The following is a 16,438-nucleotide window of genomic DNA, read 5'->3' as shown; positions in this document are numbered from 1 at the left end:
AAAAGGAGCCAGTTAAGCTAGTTTGATAGGGATACCCCCTGGGGGCCACTCTTTGAGAGGAGACCACCAGGGAAGACCCAAATGTTGCTAGAGGGATAACATATCCCGTCTGGCCTGGTAACATCTTGAGATCCCCCAGAATGAGCTGGAGGATGTCACTTGGGAGAGAGAGGCCTGGGTTCCCTCCATGACCTGCTGCCCCCGTTAGCTGATCTTGCCTAAGTGGAAGACAGTGGATGAATGGATTGGGAAATGTTAGCATTACCTATGCTAGCTTACAAACTAACAGAAAAACGTTACCAGGCTTTGTTTCTTTTATTAGTGTCTGTTCATTGAGACGTGTTGTACAACATTAGCTGTTGCTAACAGTAACATATGCTAACATATGCTGTTGCTAACAGAGCGCATATGCTCCTCCTAAGTGCATATGCGTTTTGTTCACTTATTACTTTGACTTTAACAATGCTTAAGACCAGCTCCAAACCCCCCTACCAGAGTGACCTACTAACAAAGAAATTTGTAAAGTCAGTATGTGACTAGGCTTCTTTAATGCTGATGCATTATTAAGTGTTAAGTGTTTTTTCAGAGCTAGTTATTGCTAACGCTAACAGTACTTGCACGCGTTGTTTGTTATTGTCTATATTACTTTCTTTTTTTTACCAATTTGTCATATAAAGACACAGTTTTGACAAGTGTTGCCTCTAAATAAAAAAAGTTTGAAGAGAAATTTTTGCTTTAGCATTACCCTGCTCTGCACTGCAGTTTTGTTTTTACTGATCATATGAACATATGTAGCACACGACATTTGTTATAACATTAGGAAATATTGCCAATGCAATACATCATACCCTGCATGAAAAATAATTTATCACCACCTGTTCAAAGCAACGAGGTATCAAATGTAGCCTAATTAATGCTGGGTACTTGATATTTCATTGTATATCTTTTAAAAAAATTTGAAAGTATCTACCATGCCTGACCCTGCAAGTGGATAGAAGCGCTACCCATTGAAAGTAATTGTTGCTTTTCTGCAGCTACGACGCCCCCTACTGTCCATTCCAAAGACTGAGCCCCGAGGCCGTTCAGGGGCTAGACTCTCCACAACCCGAAGAAGCATCCAGCCTAAAAACAAACCTCTGGGTAACAAGTCGTTCTGTGTGTTTTCTGTTTGTAGATGACACGGCAAAGACAGGGCAGATTAGTCGTGAGTGACGTACAGAATTTCAATCTCGTCCTGCGCTTCATATCAAGCACACAACAACCTTAACACTCTCTAAACAAGCCTCCCATGAAAACAATATCTGTAACAGATCCGTCCTCCCCGTTCAAACCTCTGTCTTTGTTCCAGAGCTGTATGTTGTACCACTTTCCACAAGACTGACTCTTGTCACTTTGTTCTGTCTCATGCCTTATGTTTCGAAATAAAGAAACTTTATTGGACTGTGAAGGTGAGACACAGCCATTAACCCTTCCTCTCCGCCCTGCAACGGCCCACCTCCCTTTCTATCTGCAACCTCACCCAATAGGGCGCTCTGCATGTCTGTCTTGCTACCCCACCCAGTACCCTACCTCCCACCCTCTCTTTCCCTTCCTGCCCCTGAGCCTCCACTACATTTGGTGGTGCTGATGCGTCAGCGAGACGCTTGCAGCCGAATTTATTTTCCAGCGGTTTAACAACGCGTGTGTGCATGTGTGCCCACAGCGCATGGGGACCAGAAGAGGTCTGTCACCTTTACAGAGACTCAAGGCCAGCAGGCGTCTCCCGGCACTGCAGATCCTCCAGGTGAAGGCAAGAAGGCCAGTCCAGCTCCATCAAAGTCCCCCACACTGGAAGTGCCCTCTGTCACCTCAGCCACAGTCACAGCTAACACACAGGTAGGATGGATAAAAAGTGGATGTAAATGCAGGAGTGAAACAAACAAATCACACACTTATTAGATCAGCGTTAGGGATACACCAGTTGCTCAAAGGGGCTAAAATAGGCCCATTTTTGGTGTGACCAAGAAGATGCAAAACTTACTATTTGAAAACTGTGTAAACTGTTTAGATTTGATGATGGTCTATCAAAGCAATAAAGCTTGAAAAACATCTAATAGTAAAGAATGGATTTCTTAAAGTAGATATGTCTTCTGTTCACTTACTTGCTCACCAATTATCCTGTTAAAATACAGTAGCTCAAGTTTGCTGTGTGTGATCCATAGTTTGCAACAAGGCAATTAAATAAAGTTCAATTCAATTTTATTTACATAGCGCCAATTCATGAAACATGTCATCTCAAGGCACTTTCCAAAGTCAAATTTTATTAGATTATACAGATTGGGTCAGTATATACAGATTGGTCAAAACAATTTCCTAAGGAAACCCAGTAGATTGCATCAAATCTTGACAAGCAGCATTCACTCCTCCTGAAGAAGCGTAGAGCCACAGGGACAGTCATATGCATTGTCCATGGCTTTGCAGCAATCCCCTCATACTGAGCATGCATGAAGCGACAGTGGACAGAAAAACTCCCCTTTAATGGGAAGAAAAACCTCCAGCAGAACCAGGCTCCGTGTGAACGGACTGGGGGGTTAGAGGAGACAGAGCAGAGACACAAAAAGCACAGAAGCACACGTTGATCCAGGAATCAGTTCTACATTATATGGTAATAGTGGACTGTCTCCCCTAGGTGATGTCACAGCTAACAGAACGCTAGACCAGGTCCACCTACTATGAAGAAAAAGTTGGCAGAGAACAAAATGTTAAAAGCTGAAATGACAACAAGCAATGCAAATTGGAGAACAGTAGGAGAACTCAGCAGGGTGAGAGAAATAGATCCTGATGTCCTCCAGCAGCCTAAGCTTATAGCAACACAACTATAGAGATAGTTATGCTGCATGATAACCTAAGCCACTCTAACTATAAGCTTTGTCAAAAAGGAAAGTTGTAACTCTAGTCTTAAAAGTAGACAGGGTGTCTGCCTGATAGCTAAAGGATCTGCCTCCCATTCTACTTTTATAGACTTTAGGAACCACCAGCAGACCTGCAGTCTGAGAGCGAAGTGCTCTGTTAGGAACATATGGGGTAATCAGAGCTCTGATATATGATGGAGCTTGATTATTAAGGGCTTTATACATGAGAAGGAACATTTTAAATTCTATTCTTGATTTAACAGGAAGCCAATGAAGGGAAGCTAAAATTGGAGAAATATGATCCCGCTTGTTGATTTTCATCAGAACTCTTGCTGCAGCATTTTGGATCAGTTGAAGACTTTGAACTGCATTTTGTGGACTTCCTGATAGTAAAGAATTACAATAGTCCAGCCTTGAAGTAACAAATGCATGGACTAGTTTTTCAGCATCACTCCTGGACAGAATATTTCAAATTTTGGCAATATTCCTGAGGTAAAAAAAGGAAAACTCTAGAAACCTGTTTAGTATGGGATTTAAATCACATGTCTTGGTAAAAAAATAACACCAAGGTTTTTTACTTTATTACCAGAGGCCAATTTAATGCCATCCAGATTAAGTGATTGACAAAGAAGTTTATTTTTTGAGGATTCTGGTCTAAAGATTACAACTTCTGTCTTGTCAGAATTTAAAAGCAGGACATTTAAAGTCATTCAGCCTCTGATGTCATCAAGACATGCCTGTAGTTGAAGTAATTGATTGGATTCATCAGGATTTATGGATAAATATAGCTGAGTGTCATCAGCATAACAGTGGAAATTAATCGCGTGCTGTCTGATAATTTTGCCAATCGACAGCATGATACAGAAGTGAAACTATTCTGATTATAAAGCGGAGAAAATACGTAGGTGCAATGAAATAAACGAGCTAATTAACAAGGGCACATTAAATATTAAATGAGGACACTTTCCTTGGTATCATACTGAACATCACTTAGTTAAAAGAAAAAAAAGTCATGATATGGTGAGGTTTAATGGTTTGAGCTGGATTTGAACAGAACAAATATATTTAATATTTGAGAGGACTTTATTTTATTCTAGTTCTAAATTTGTACATTTAAAAAAAAATAAATAAACCAATCTGTACTTTCCTTAAAGTTTTCTTCTAAGATGATTACTTCACTGCATCCAGGTTCTTTCAAGCATGAGCAGCAAGGAGAAGAGGGAGCAGTGGGGGCTCCGCAGCAGCCTCTCCCCTCCACCTTCCATCTCCCGACCCTCCACCCCAACTCCTCCCTCCCGGACCTGCTCCCCCCTCCCTCTCTCTCGCACCTCCTCCCCACTGCCTCCTCCGCTCCCAGTGCTAAGCGCGGCACCCGCCCCGGGTCCCCCTCCGCCACCACCGCTGCCGCCCGTCTCCCTGCTCCCGGCTTTGCCGTCCAGCATCAGGGAGAGCCCCGGGGACGAGGACACGACGGCCCTCCTGCCCCGCGGCGACGCCCGGCTGCACCTCAGCGAAGATGACGGCACAGAGAACCCGCTCCTCGCCCCACTGCTATCCCCCGTGTCGCCCCGCCGCTCCCCCCGCCGCTCCCCTCTCCCTCTCTCCCCTGTGGACTTGGACCTGGACGAGTCCCACGTGTGAGAGGATAGGAGGAGAGAATTATTCATCACGGTTTAGGTTTCACAATGTGACAATCGAAAAGTTTAAAAGGACCGGAGTAAAGCTGGGGATGAATGTATATTACCTGCAGCAGAGATCTACCTTATTCATCTTTTTTTTTAATTAAGGTTCAGACTGTTTATAAATCATTTCCTTCACAAATTCAGAGATTTATTTTTTAAATTATATTTTCAATCACACATATGATTTTTAGATGTTAGAACTAAATGATGTAAGAGCTTCTAAAAGATGTTTATTTAAAAAAAGAAAACCCAAAATATATATACATGTACATTCACTGTGACTTCTACACTTACTGACGCGCCTGGTAGACATACATAAAATGCCTTCCTCTTTCATTGCAGTGTACAATCACACACTGATGACGTTTGTAAAAAACAAAAACAAAAAAAACCTACCTAATTAGGCTTTAAATTCACAAACGTGCATACCAAATTCTTTATATATACATATTTACTGTATGTACCGTATTTTCCGGACTATAAGGTGCACTTAAAACCTGTATATTTTCTCAAAAATTGTTGCTGCACCTTATAATCTGGTGCGTCTTATATATTATTACAGTTACTTACTGACTGATTTTATGTGGTACAACATGCTAACAAATCTGTTAAAATGTGTAAGCATGACTTTAGTTATCAACGAAGCTGCTCCACTCGATGGATATTTGGTGCATTACGGTACACTGTGTCACTACCTGATCGTACCCCTGAGCTGTCTACAAGACTGCCTGACTGTAATGTCTAAACTGGAAGTGCATTCATGTAAGGCAGCCCACGTCCGGAGTACGCCCTAGCAACAACAAACCTAGTAAGTTAATTCAATATAAAAAGTTACGTTTATTTTGGCCTTCTGTTAGAAACAGGGCAGTGTAGTCCAACTACTCTGCCCTCCCAACAGAGACGGATAACTCTCTGTCTCAGGAGAGGGGTGGAGTGATATTACACTCTTGGGAAGAATATTTAGTGCGCCTTATAATCCGGTAGGGCTGTGCATAAATATCGATACAGAGATTAATATCAATGTTTTTAAAAACTATTTAATATCGATATTCTGACCTTCAATATCGATATACCTCCCAACCCCTAGGGGGCGTTATTACAGCGCACCATTACTGTTCACAGCGAGGAAGTTCAAGTGAGATGAATTTGCGGAATGGCCGACAGGGTTTTAGAAGCGCCTTCGTCCATAAAATCAGATATTTGGGCACATTTTTGGTTTCTGTGATACGTTAAATGCATTGAACCAAACGCACTTTATTTTCCTGTTAATATACCAGTGTTTTGAACATAAATATAAAAATTGGCTTGTTTTGTTGATTGAATAACTGAGCATTAATTAATAAATAATAACGATAATATTGGAGTCAAATCAAGCAAGGCTATATGGAGAACCGTATTGTATCGTGAATTATGTATCAAGAATCGTATCGAATCGGCTCATCCTAGATGATACCCAGCCCTATAATCTGGTGTGCCTTATGGTCCGAAAAATACAGTACTATGTTTAGATTTTGCGTAAAAAAAGTAACTAATGCTTTTATGGAATTGACACGCAAGTTCAGACAGTAATTTTAGTGCCATTTACTCTGTTGTTTTGAAAAAAAAATCCGAGACGCCATGTACATTAATGAGACCCACACCATCACAGATCCTTCACCATACCTAAGAATAGGAGTGAGGTGCTTTGTTTCATAGGAATAGGAGTGATTTGTTTCATACTAATTAAAGTCTCAGTAAGGTTTAATCAACTTAACATATTAACTTTTGAGATTGTAGGGCAGAAAATGCCTTTTCTTTGGCTACATTTGTTTTATAGGACATTTTAGTGTGAGGGTGGGAGTTGTGTGGCAAGTGAACGTCACTTTGTTTAAAGGCCAGATTGCAGGAAATGTCATTTTCAGTCATACCATCACAATGTGCAGTCTGCTAAACTGTTCTGGGACTTTAACTGGAACTGTGCACATACAACTTTGGTCATATTGGACCACAATAGCACTTTTCAGGAAAACAAATGTGCAAAACAAAAATGGTGAATATGTGGAAAACCGTCTCTTTGTCCATTGTTAGATACGGTGAAGAATCCATAATGATGTGGGCCTGTTTAACCACCATGAAAAAATTACTTGGTTTTAAGACTGTATTTCCTATCCTATTGTGTAACCATTGTGTGCTTCCTCCCATCCATCCCTCTTTTTCTCCTGCCTTTCTTCCTGGTGTATTCTTCATCTCACCCTCTGTATTTTGTCCTCCTGCCCACCCTCAGGTGTTTTTTTATTTCTTTCTACATTCCTCTCTATATGTCCATTCCTTGCTTCCCTCCTTCCTTGTGACCCTCCCACTTTTCTCTCCATCATTCCTTCCTTGTGATGTTATTCTTATCTCACTATAAGTCATTCCTTTTTACCTTCATACTTTTCTTTCTTTCCTTCCTTCCTTCCTTGTGTCCTTCATAGATTTCTTTCTATCCTTCTTTCCTTCATTGTGACCCTCCCACCTTTCTCTATCCTTCCTTGCTTGTGACATCATATTTTTCTTCCTATCCTTCCTTTCTTGTGACCTTCTCTCTCTATCGTTGTGAAATTCATACTTTTCTCTCTAGCCTTCCTTCCTTCCTTCCTTCCTTCCTTCCTTCCTTCCTTCCTTCCTTCCTTCCGTGTGACTGTCCTACTTTTCTGTCTATCATTCCCTTCCTTGCTTCCAGTTGGTGTATTATTCCAGGTTTGATATTTATTGTTTCTTATCAGAAATATCAGCCATAAATTAATTATGAACTTGTTAGTGTTATACATTTTAAAATGGACTCAAAAGAGTAAGAACTCTTTGAAGTTGAGTCTGGAAAAGTGTGGAAATTTTAGACGAAAGAAATTTGTAAAAAAAAAATATTCCTCATATTAACCTATAACTGTAGAGGGGTCTATCTCTTAAAAATAACAATAATCATTTATTCTTTTTATTATAAGACATTAGCACATGTATTGTGTATGTATTTAAAACACAGTGGAGTAGGAGTAAAAATGTATTAATATTTAAGTGTTTGTCAGTGATTCAGTCTTAAAAATGTATATTTTAAGCCATCTGGAGCCAGCAGATTATGTGAAATGCAGAGCAGCAAAACTTTCACAGTTGGCCCATTTTTAGAGAAAAGCAATATCTACTCAGCTCATTGCCCCTTTAAATATATCTATTTAGATTTTATTATGCATTAATTGTGTTGTAATAGAAAAAGAAAATAGCAGAATCACAAGCTTGGAAACATTGAGGACGTGTAGATTATCTCTAATTTGCTCGTTTCTTACGCTGCTAATTTGTTTCAGCATGTTGTGTTCGCTGCCAAACAACGTAGCATCTCTGAAGCAAAACATACAAGGTTATCATTTTTAAGATGGTCGTCCTGATGTTTTTGTCTGTGTTGTCTTCATTCAGCAGAAAGATTCCAGCTGTGATAAAGCCATGCAGTAGAAGCCTCGTTGCTCATTTCATGCCTTAAGGGGGAAATGTTTGGTTATCCATACATCTGTTCAGTTGAATTGAAACCTCCAGAGAGGTAAATGTTTAACTGACACAGATTGCATTAGAGGTGTTATATGCCATAATTCACGCCAATGCACTGTGAGTGTAAGTCAGTAGCTGCTTTCTGTGCTTTCTGTTCACCAGTAATGTAACTCCTTGACTGGAAACCTGGAATAATGGCTGCATAAGACACAATACATTTTCTATTTACAGAGCTGACAAAGGCTGCATCCGAAACGTTCTAATTAAAGCTTCTTGCTCCCGTTTCTTGACCTTTCATGAGGTCAACAGTAAGAACGCTATTGTGAGGAAGAAAGGAGCTTCGGACTGCTGCTTTTAACATCCATGTCATTACCGACATGGATGATGCTCGTCAAATACAGCCTTCGGAAAAAGAACTACAAAAAACACAAGTTAGATAAATGAATATGCAAAATAAACGATGTGGGAAACCTCATCAAATAATGAGAGATTAATTTTCAAGGTTAAAATATGTATCGATACATTCAATTTCAAAGCTTTAAACATGGTTTAATACTTTGCCGTTATGCTAGTACACTATGGGATCTTTTCTCTCTGGACAGTTTGGTTAATCTCTGTGAGCTGGGCTGTGCTTAAACGTCATATCACGCAAAGGATTGTGGGATTTCTTATAGCTCCCTAGCACCAGTAAGAGACGTTGCAGGGTTCCTAGGCAAAACTAGCCGCGGGAGGGAGCATACAGGCTACTTTTCCTAACCCCTTTCCTTACCAGCTTGCACTAGTCGGACAGCAGTTGTCATGGCAACTGCTGATGCACTTCGCTTTGGCTAAAGCTTTACCACTTAGACCTTTTTGGATGCAGCCATACTCTACTTGGTTCATTTGACACCTATGTCAAATGTTGCTGTTATGACACTTTTTGCCATTAGGAGGCAGTCTGATTCATACATGCCGGACAAAGAAAGCAACTCAAGTCTGTTGAACTGTTGTTGCCCTTTAAATGTCTTACAATCTGTCTTGTTTGGTCAAACATTGAACATTTCTCAAATATCTAAATAAAGAAATATTGTTTACAGTGTGTTTGAACAGTCTGTTCTGTCAAATACGACGGGGAACCAGCAAAAAAAAAAAAAAAAACCTGAGATGAACATATACACGCCCTTCTTTTTTCATTCTTTCAGGTTTTCAATCTCATATCTCATATCTACAGGAAAAGAGAATCGCCAAGAACTGCAAGGTGAAATGTTAAGTTGCAGTTAAGAATGTGTAAGCTATTGTGTATCTCATTAAACCAGTAGTATGCCTTATAGTTACATTTTTAGTTGTGAACATGTACCTTTTGTGTTTAAATGGATAGAACTTGTATTGCTAAAAGCTGTTAGCGTTACAACATTTAGTAAAAAGTTTGATGGGGCACAACAAAAATCTAGAGGTGATACCTTTGCTCCCAAAGTCCAAAGATCTGAATCCAACTAAGCATATATGGGATGTGCTGCCCAAGCAAGTCTGGTCCATGGAGCCCACAACTCATTAGTTCCTCCCCCAAAGGGTCTACTGCTAACATTTTGGTGACAGATACCAAAGTGGTATCTTAGGGCCTAGTAGAGTCCATGCTTCAATGAGCCAGGGGTGTTTTAACAGCAAAAGGCAGACCAATACAAAATTAGGCAAGTGGTTATAATGCTTTGCTTGATCCATATAGTCTATAACTCTTTAAAAAACTTTTATGGAAAAAAATATATAGTTATTCTTACCCCACACAGTATGTCATCGGTGTCAGTGTGTTAGTTTATTGTAAACTTGTAAGATTGTAATCTGAGAATTATGATCTGAAAAGTTTCTTGCAGTGAATCCTGTAAATATAAGGATAAATCGTCTGTGTAAGAACTTACTGATTTTTGCTGCAAGTAGCAGAGAGTGGACATTGTTGTCTGGAACGAAGTGCGAAGGTTTGGGATGTAACCCTAATCCTGATTAATGTCGCCCTCCGTAAGATGCAAAATGTTTACACGTAAGGAATCAATGATGGCAGACATGCAAAAAATTAGCTAAGTGGTCATAACATTTTGCCTGATTTGTCTGAAGGAACTCTATAATTCCAATAAACTTTAATGAAAATATATTCATACGTATATGAAGGAGAAAACGTTGACTTTGAATGTCAGCTTTATTTAACACAATAAACCGTCAGTATAAAAATTCCATCACAATCATTACATCACAGTACCATGCATCACATCAGCAGAAACAGACGAGGGCGTATTTAGCATTTGGAGTTCAGCATTGGTTCAGAGGCAACTTTTTCATTGTCGTTGTCTGACTCTGGAGCTCCCTCTGGTGGTGATAAACCTCCCCACGCTTTCACCTTGAAAACGTCCCAATTCTCTGGAAGGATCCCCTTGTTGAACAAGAGCGAAGCCATAAACGAAACTGCGACAATGGAGAGCAGAGAAGAAAGCATGCAGATGGTCTTAAAGGGCCAGCGTTGTATATAAACACCGTCCTCCACTGTCCCATCCGGGAAACGCAGCACAGCAGGCAGACTAAACACCGGTTCCCCACACAGAACTCTCATTACAAAAGCCACAATGTAGCCAGCCGTCGCCCCGTAGCTGTTAGAAATCCTGATGAAGAGGACACAAATCAGCTGGGGGAGCATTATAGTGTAGGTCAGGTCCGAACTCAGGATCCAAAAAACCAGAACTCTGCTGTCCAGGTAGGTGAGGGACGTTCCTCCAATGCCCACGACCAGGATGGTGATGCGAATCACCCACTGCAGCTCTCTGTCGGAAACCTGAGTATAACAACAAACTGTAAGAGACTAGTTTGAAACTTTATGTCAGCACTTGCCAGAATTCCTGTTTTTGTACCTGATTTCTGATCAGCTTGTAGATGTTGGTGGTGAAGATGGAGGTCGCAGCCAGCAGACAGGAGTCGGTGGACGACATGGCAGCACCAGCGATAGCTCCCATTCCCACGACGAAAACGGCAGTAGGGGTGAGATGCAGAAGGACGATGGGCAACACCATAGCTGCCTCTCCTCGCTCGTACGGAGACGGTGATCCATAGGAGGTCATGTTCCAGTCTGACATGAGAGCAAATTTGGTCGGCACCCTTGCAGACATATGGAATTTTAAAGCCTGTTCCCCAGCTCTAGGCTTCCCTATTTTGGTTTACCTGTTGAGGCCGCGACAGCACCAATCAGCACAGGTGGAATCCCGAGAATGAGGACGACACCTGCAGCTATAAAGCACATCATCCGGGCTGTGGAGGTGGAGGACGATGAAAGCGTTCTTTGGTGGAAGTCTTGGAAAGCCAAATTTCCGACGCTCTGGAAATTGAAGAAATGCCAACATCTAAATTTAAAGCGTTGCCCAAACCATTCAGAACATGATGCTTTTGGAAACGTTTTTGAATGATCCAAATACCTTATTGACGAAATATTTTAAATTTGATCCAAAATGCACTAACAATATAGAAACACCATGGCAAAACCCTGCATTCAAAGTTAATGTTTTTTTTGCAGATAGGGTAAGCCTTTTGCACAATTACACATGATAACATTAATTCAATTCAATTCAATTTTATTTATATAGCGCCAAATCATGAAACATGTCATCTCAAGGCACTTTACAAAATCAAGTTCAACATTATAGGAGTAACAATGTATGGGTGACAACATACATATCTTGTATATAGATGATGTACTTATATACTTTTTTTGTACTGTAAAATTTAATTATCCCGCACCTGAGGACTTGTCAGAAACTGTTTGGATGGTAAAAAATTGAGACCCATATGGGCCCTATAAGGGCTGCCCAATTTGAACCAATTTTCTTTCAAATTTTTCCAAATTTTTCCCAACTCAAGTTGGCCCCACATAAAAAGGGTACTGGGGGCCCAATTATTAGCCATCCAGCTTGATAAAGACCCATAGGGGCCCCATTTATGCACGTTGGGTCCCAGTCCAGCATTCATATATGGGGATCTCATTGTTAGGAAACTCAACTGAGATTGGGTTTGTCCAAAAGTAACATAATACCCCGTTATGCAGAACTGCTGGTGAGAAGTGAGACCAATTTGGGTTCCAGATTTGTTGCCTATTTTGAAATGATTTACTCATGCCCATTTGAAACCCATCTAAGACCAACATACACTTACATGGTTGTCTTCGGTCAACCAAAATGGGTCATATGCTAGAAGCATTCTTTGAACCCAGGGCAATTTACTACCCTTTCGGTCAAAGCATGCCCATATGGGGCCCAAATGCACATTTTCCAGATGTTCCTTTGGTGCTTGTTACCATTGCGAGGAAGTTATCAATCCATCTCCACATGTCGTCAGGGTCAAGTCGTCCAAGCCAGGGCTCCTGATGTGTGTGGTTGAAGACCGTCAGGCTGAGGTCAGAGTAAACATCACTCGCCAGAACGAAGGGAGCACAGAGCCACTAAAATCAGTAAAATGAAAGTAGCAAAGGCCTGAATAAAAAAAAAAAGCTAAACCGCCACACATTGTGGCAATATTGATTCATGCAATTTTGTTTACCTCTGGTGTCCTGTTAATGTTGTGCTGAACTCACCAGGCTACAAAACACCAGCGTTAACTGGATGACATCGGTAAAAGCAACTGAATAAAGACCTCCAAGAACAGTGTAGAGGATGGCCACCGCCGCCGAGATCCAGATGCAGAGGCTCAACGGCAGATCGGAAAAGACTGAAACAGTAACTCCTGATGGACGTGCACACAAACACAATATCAGTGCATAAATGGTTCCAGTTCTGCGTTCATACAGAAATTATTCATAAGCATCAATGTCAAATTAACTTTAGGCTTTTAATGATTTATCTGAAGCACTTTTCCCCACGTAGAAAGAAGTTTATATTCTCGTCCCAAGAATTTGGTGGAATTGCCCTTTAAAATGTGCGACTTAGGTGCAACATTTTGAGCATCCTTCCACAAGCTTCTCAAACTAAATACTCAAATTTTGTCCCATTCCTCCTGATAGAACATGTCTAACTGTATCAGGCCCTTCTGCTCACGACCCCTTTCCCACCTCTTGTGCCAAGTTTTTTCTGAGACTGACGTTAAGGGTCTAAAACCACAACTTTGTTGTCCTTAAACTATTTTATAACTAATTTGTCAGCAGGCCTAGGATCATTGTCATTTTGGAAGACCCATTTGTGCCCATGCTTTAACTTCCTGGTGCACCAGTCCCTCCTCTATAAAAACACCAACACATCATGATACTGCCACCGCCATACTTTTTTTTTTTTTTTTTGTAATGTCAACTGCAACAGCCAAAGATAAATTTTGCCACGGTAACACACGTTGACAGCAAAATAATGTTTTGACTTTTGACAGCTGGGAAGGTGACTTGTTCCTCTCTAAAGCCTGTTTGTGTATAGGTTTACTGTGGATAATGACACTACCTTACATGCTTCAGCCAGCATCTTCACAAGGTGTTTTGCTTTTGTTCTGGGATTTTTACTCACATTTTGCACAAAAAAAAAACATGCCCCTTGTTGTAAAACCATACTGTTAGCCCTATTTGGTATCATTGTTCTGTTGGAGCGCCAAACTAGTATCCTAGCTCCAAAAAGCACAGGGTCGAGCGGGCAAATAGCTAAGCTAATAAATTAGCTAATCTTGTTTGAGCATGGACGCATATAGTTAAACTTGACCCACTGTGGGTTAAAGATCAATGTTAAATAATTTGACTCTGGAAAAGACCAGTTTGGGCCAAAATTAGTCCAACATCCATGTTTTGTCACAAATCTTCATATTGTGTGCATATTACCCAAAGAAATCAGCGTGACAGGAACCCACATCACTTCGCTGATGAACGGAACAACAGCCAGGAGCCCAGTGAGCGTCTTTCCGTACTTCTCCTGGAAGGGGTCCATCATAGTGATGTACTTTTTGTCCCTCATTGGCTTTGCAAAGAACAGCCCACCTTTAGAGAAAGATGTGAATGAAAAGGGGGTTATTTTACCTATGTTTTCTGCACTTTTAATTAAGCTTTAGTTCATAGTGACACATTCTGCAATTGCAATCTCCAAGGTTACTGGCTCCGACACATTTTAGGCTCTTATCTTCCTGTAACAACTTTCTTTATTGGTCAGGAAAGGTTTGTGGAGAAAAATCAAGAAAAGGCCATTTCTTTGCATATTTAGGGAGAAAACACTGAAATGTTGATTAAATGGCTACAAAAGGGTCCATATTGTAGAAGTCTTATAGGTCTTGATGTTGCTGAGTGAAAATACAACGGATAAATTGCACCAAAATATTACTTAAACGTACCGATGATGAATGAAAGGGACATTTGCAGAGGTATGAGGGCCCAGACGAGTCCCTTTGTGGGGTCGTAAACCGTCTCTGCAACCCCAATGATGAAAGCACCTCCGACCCATGTGGCTGCAGGGGCATAAAGAACAAGCCAACCCTCCCCCGTTGAGTGCTCAAGAATTAAGGAGACCCTCGGCGCTCTTTAGCAATCTCTTACCCGTCATTGTGAAGACTCCCACTGCTAGAGTTACCCTCCGGTTGGCCAGAAAAGACACCTCCATCTGCCCACTCAGCGAGCTCTTCTCCATCCTCTTTGACTTGACGGAGGCCCAGATGCCGATGGCCATCACCAGCAGGTAGAAGCCGACCATCACTATCAGACCGGCGGTGTGCAGAGCCATCGTGGAGGAAAACGGTCAGAGAGCTCAGGATGGACGACTTCTCCTGAGCAAGAGGAGGGTGGTTCTGAGGGGGCTGCGGACACGACGGTGGAGATCATGTAGCCTTTCCTCTTTCTTTCTTTCTTCCTGTGTGAGCCCAGGGAGTGGAAAATTACTACAAGCGGGTGAGCACTGAAGTGTCTCCGCTGGGAGTCCCTCGGAGGAGCTTTTTGCAAATAGATTCCCTACTTTATGATTTACTTATTCTTTAAATGAAAACAAACTACAAAGAGACCCTCTTCCTGACATCTAGCCTTTAATTTTTATGTCAAAAGCAGACAGAGTCAGATCTGGAGGTCCGTCCTTGACGTTTTTTTCCACCATTTACTTGGGCATATCTTCCCCAGTCCTTGGCATTTTCCTCCTCAGATAGTGTTCTTAATTTGTATCTGCACAGACTGGACATGTTTCCTTCTGATGAAGTGGATGTAACAAAGTTTCCCCCCGAATGGAAAAGTACAGCCATGCCCTAATGCTCTGGCACTCACACAAACTGTGTGCCATTATCTAGATAAGGAATCCCCTAGCAGCCTCCTGTTTTTGCTTTGTCGTCACGCTTAAATGCTTTAGATGACCAAAGTCTAATTTTAAAAGAAAATACATAGTTTTGAACTTAATTTAGAAAAGGAAAGGGGTGGAAAGGAATAGGCTCCTGCCTGTCTATTGTTTACGGGGAGTTTTTTTCCGTTGCTGAGGAGGAATTTAGGTCCACTCTTCTTTGCATAATTGTTTTAATTCAGCGTCGCTGGAGGCTTTTGTGAGCTTGAGTGGTCTGTTCAGGGTCACTCCACAGCAACTTAATCAGACATAACGCTCGACTTTGACTAGGCCACTTTAAAAGCAACCTTTTTTTCGAGCCATTCAGAGATGGGCTTAGTTCCATTCATGTGTCTATCTATTGGGGCAAGTTGTCCGGGCCACAAAGCGGCCCCATCGAATCACACTATAGTCCACCATGTATGACTGCAGGTTATGTTCTGAATTGCTGTCAGTTTCATCCACATGTAACTGGATGAAAAAAAATAAAAAATTCCAAAGAGCTGCTTTTGCCCTCCCCAAGTCTAGAAAATAGTTTCCCAGAAATCTGAGACGGTCGGAAGTTGTTTTTGCCTGGGATCCATTGTGGTCCGGTCTTTTTCTTATCAAATCATGAACGCTGACCTTAACGGAGGAGAGACCTGCAGTGCTTTAGATGTTGTTCTGGGTTCTTCAGCGACCGCCTAAGTGAGCTGGCAGCGCTGCTGGAGTCCCGGCGTCTCAGAACCAGACTGATAACCCTTTACAGAGACATCAGTGAGTTTATTTTTCATCCATCCTTGAATTTCTTTAGAGATCTTTTAGCTCACGGGTTCTTTTTCAGGTAATTCCTGGATTCTACAGGTCTGGGAACAGTCAGGCCCTGTGTGTGTGACTGATCACTATAGCTGCATTAGTTTTGAGTTGCTTTGAATCCAGGGCAAAGGGTGGGTCTTGGTCTCGTTTGACCAGAGCACCGGGCTCTCTGGGGTCTCAGACCCAAGCGGGCAAATGCAAATGAAGGCTACATTTTTTTTTTTTCACTTGTAAACAAAATTTTCTTCCACTTGACAATTTAAAACTTCTCTTGGCGTATTACATCAAAACCCAGCTAGCCCATATTTGGGATAAA

The 16,438-nt window shown here is 41.4% G+C and overlaps 2 protein-coding genes and 1 long non-coding RNA gene across 5 annotated transcripts in view; 2 read left to right on the top strand and 1 right to left on the bottom strand.

The window, feature by feature from the left end:
- LOC105931049 (unc-80 homolog, NALCN channel complex subunit) overlaps window positions 1-4,964 on the top strand; it is a 66,983-nt gene extending 62,019 nt beyond the window's left edge. For 2 of the 3 annotated variants that reach the window (XM_021320012.2, XM_021320011.2), the window contains exons 63-66: window positions 1,035-1,140; window positions 1,428-1,448; window positions 1,703-1,875; window positions 4,080-4,964. In XM_021320012.2, coding sequence (XP_021175687.2) covers window positions 1,035-1,140; window positions 1,428-1,448; window positions 1,703-1,875; window positions 4,080-4,532 — 753 coding nt within the window. In that variant the 3' untranslated portion in view covers window positions 4,533-4,964. The remainder of the gene's footprint in view (window positions 1-1,034; window positions 1,141-1,427; window positions 1,449-1,702; window positions 1,876-4,079) is intronic. The other variant, XM_012869539.3, reaches the window with a different exon arrangement.
- Window positions 4,965-5,870: 906 nt separating this feature from the next.
- LOC118557719 lies at window positions 5,871-9,140 on the top strand. Its single transcript, XR_004927955.1, has 2 exons — window positions 5,871-7,013; window positions 7,173-9,140. It is a non-coding gene; the product is annotated as an uncharacterized LOC118557719 (long non-coding RNA).
- A 1,073-nt stretch (window positions 9,141-10,213) lies between these two features.
- Window positions 10,214-16,373, bottom strand: LOC105931044 (high affinity choline transporter 1). Its single transcript, XM_012869534.3, has 8 exons — window positions 14,568-16,373; window positions 14,366-14,479; window positions 13,863-14,018; window positions 12,645-12,793; window positions 12,369-12,512; window positions 11,243-11,396; window positions 10,936-11,150; window positions 10,214-10,859 (listed from the first exon to the last, which is right to left on the bottom strand). The coding sequence occupies exons 1-8, from the start codon at window positions 14,749-14,751 to the stop codon at window positions 10,329-10,331; spliced, it is 1,647 nt and encodes a 548-aa protein (XP_012724988.2). The 5' UTR covers window positions 14,752-16,373; the 3' UTR covers window positions 10,214-10,328.
- Between the last annotated feature and the right edge of the window lie 65 nt (window positions 16,374-16,438).

Source organism: Fundulus heteroclitus, chromosome 24, assembly GCF_011125445.2.
Source record: "Fundulus heteroclitus isolate FHET01 chromosome 24, MU-UCD_Fhet_4.1, whole genome shotgun sequence".
In the NCBI taxonomy this organism is placed as follows: domain Eukaryota; kingdom Metazoa; phylum Chordata; class Actinopteri; order Cyprinodontiformes; family Fundulidae; genus Fundulus; species Fundulus heteroclitus.
This window is presented reverse-complemented; position numbering and strand designations above follow the sequence as displayed.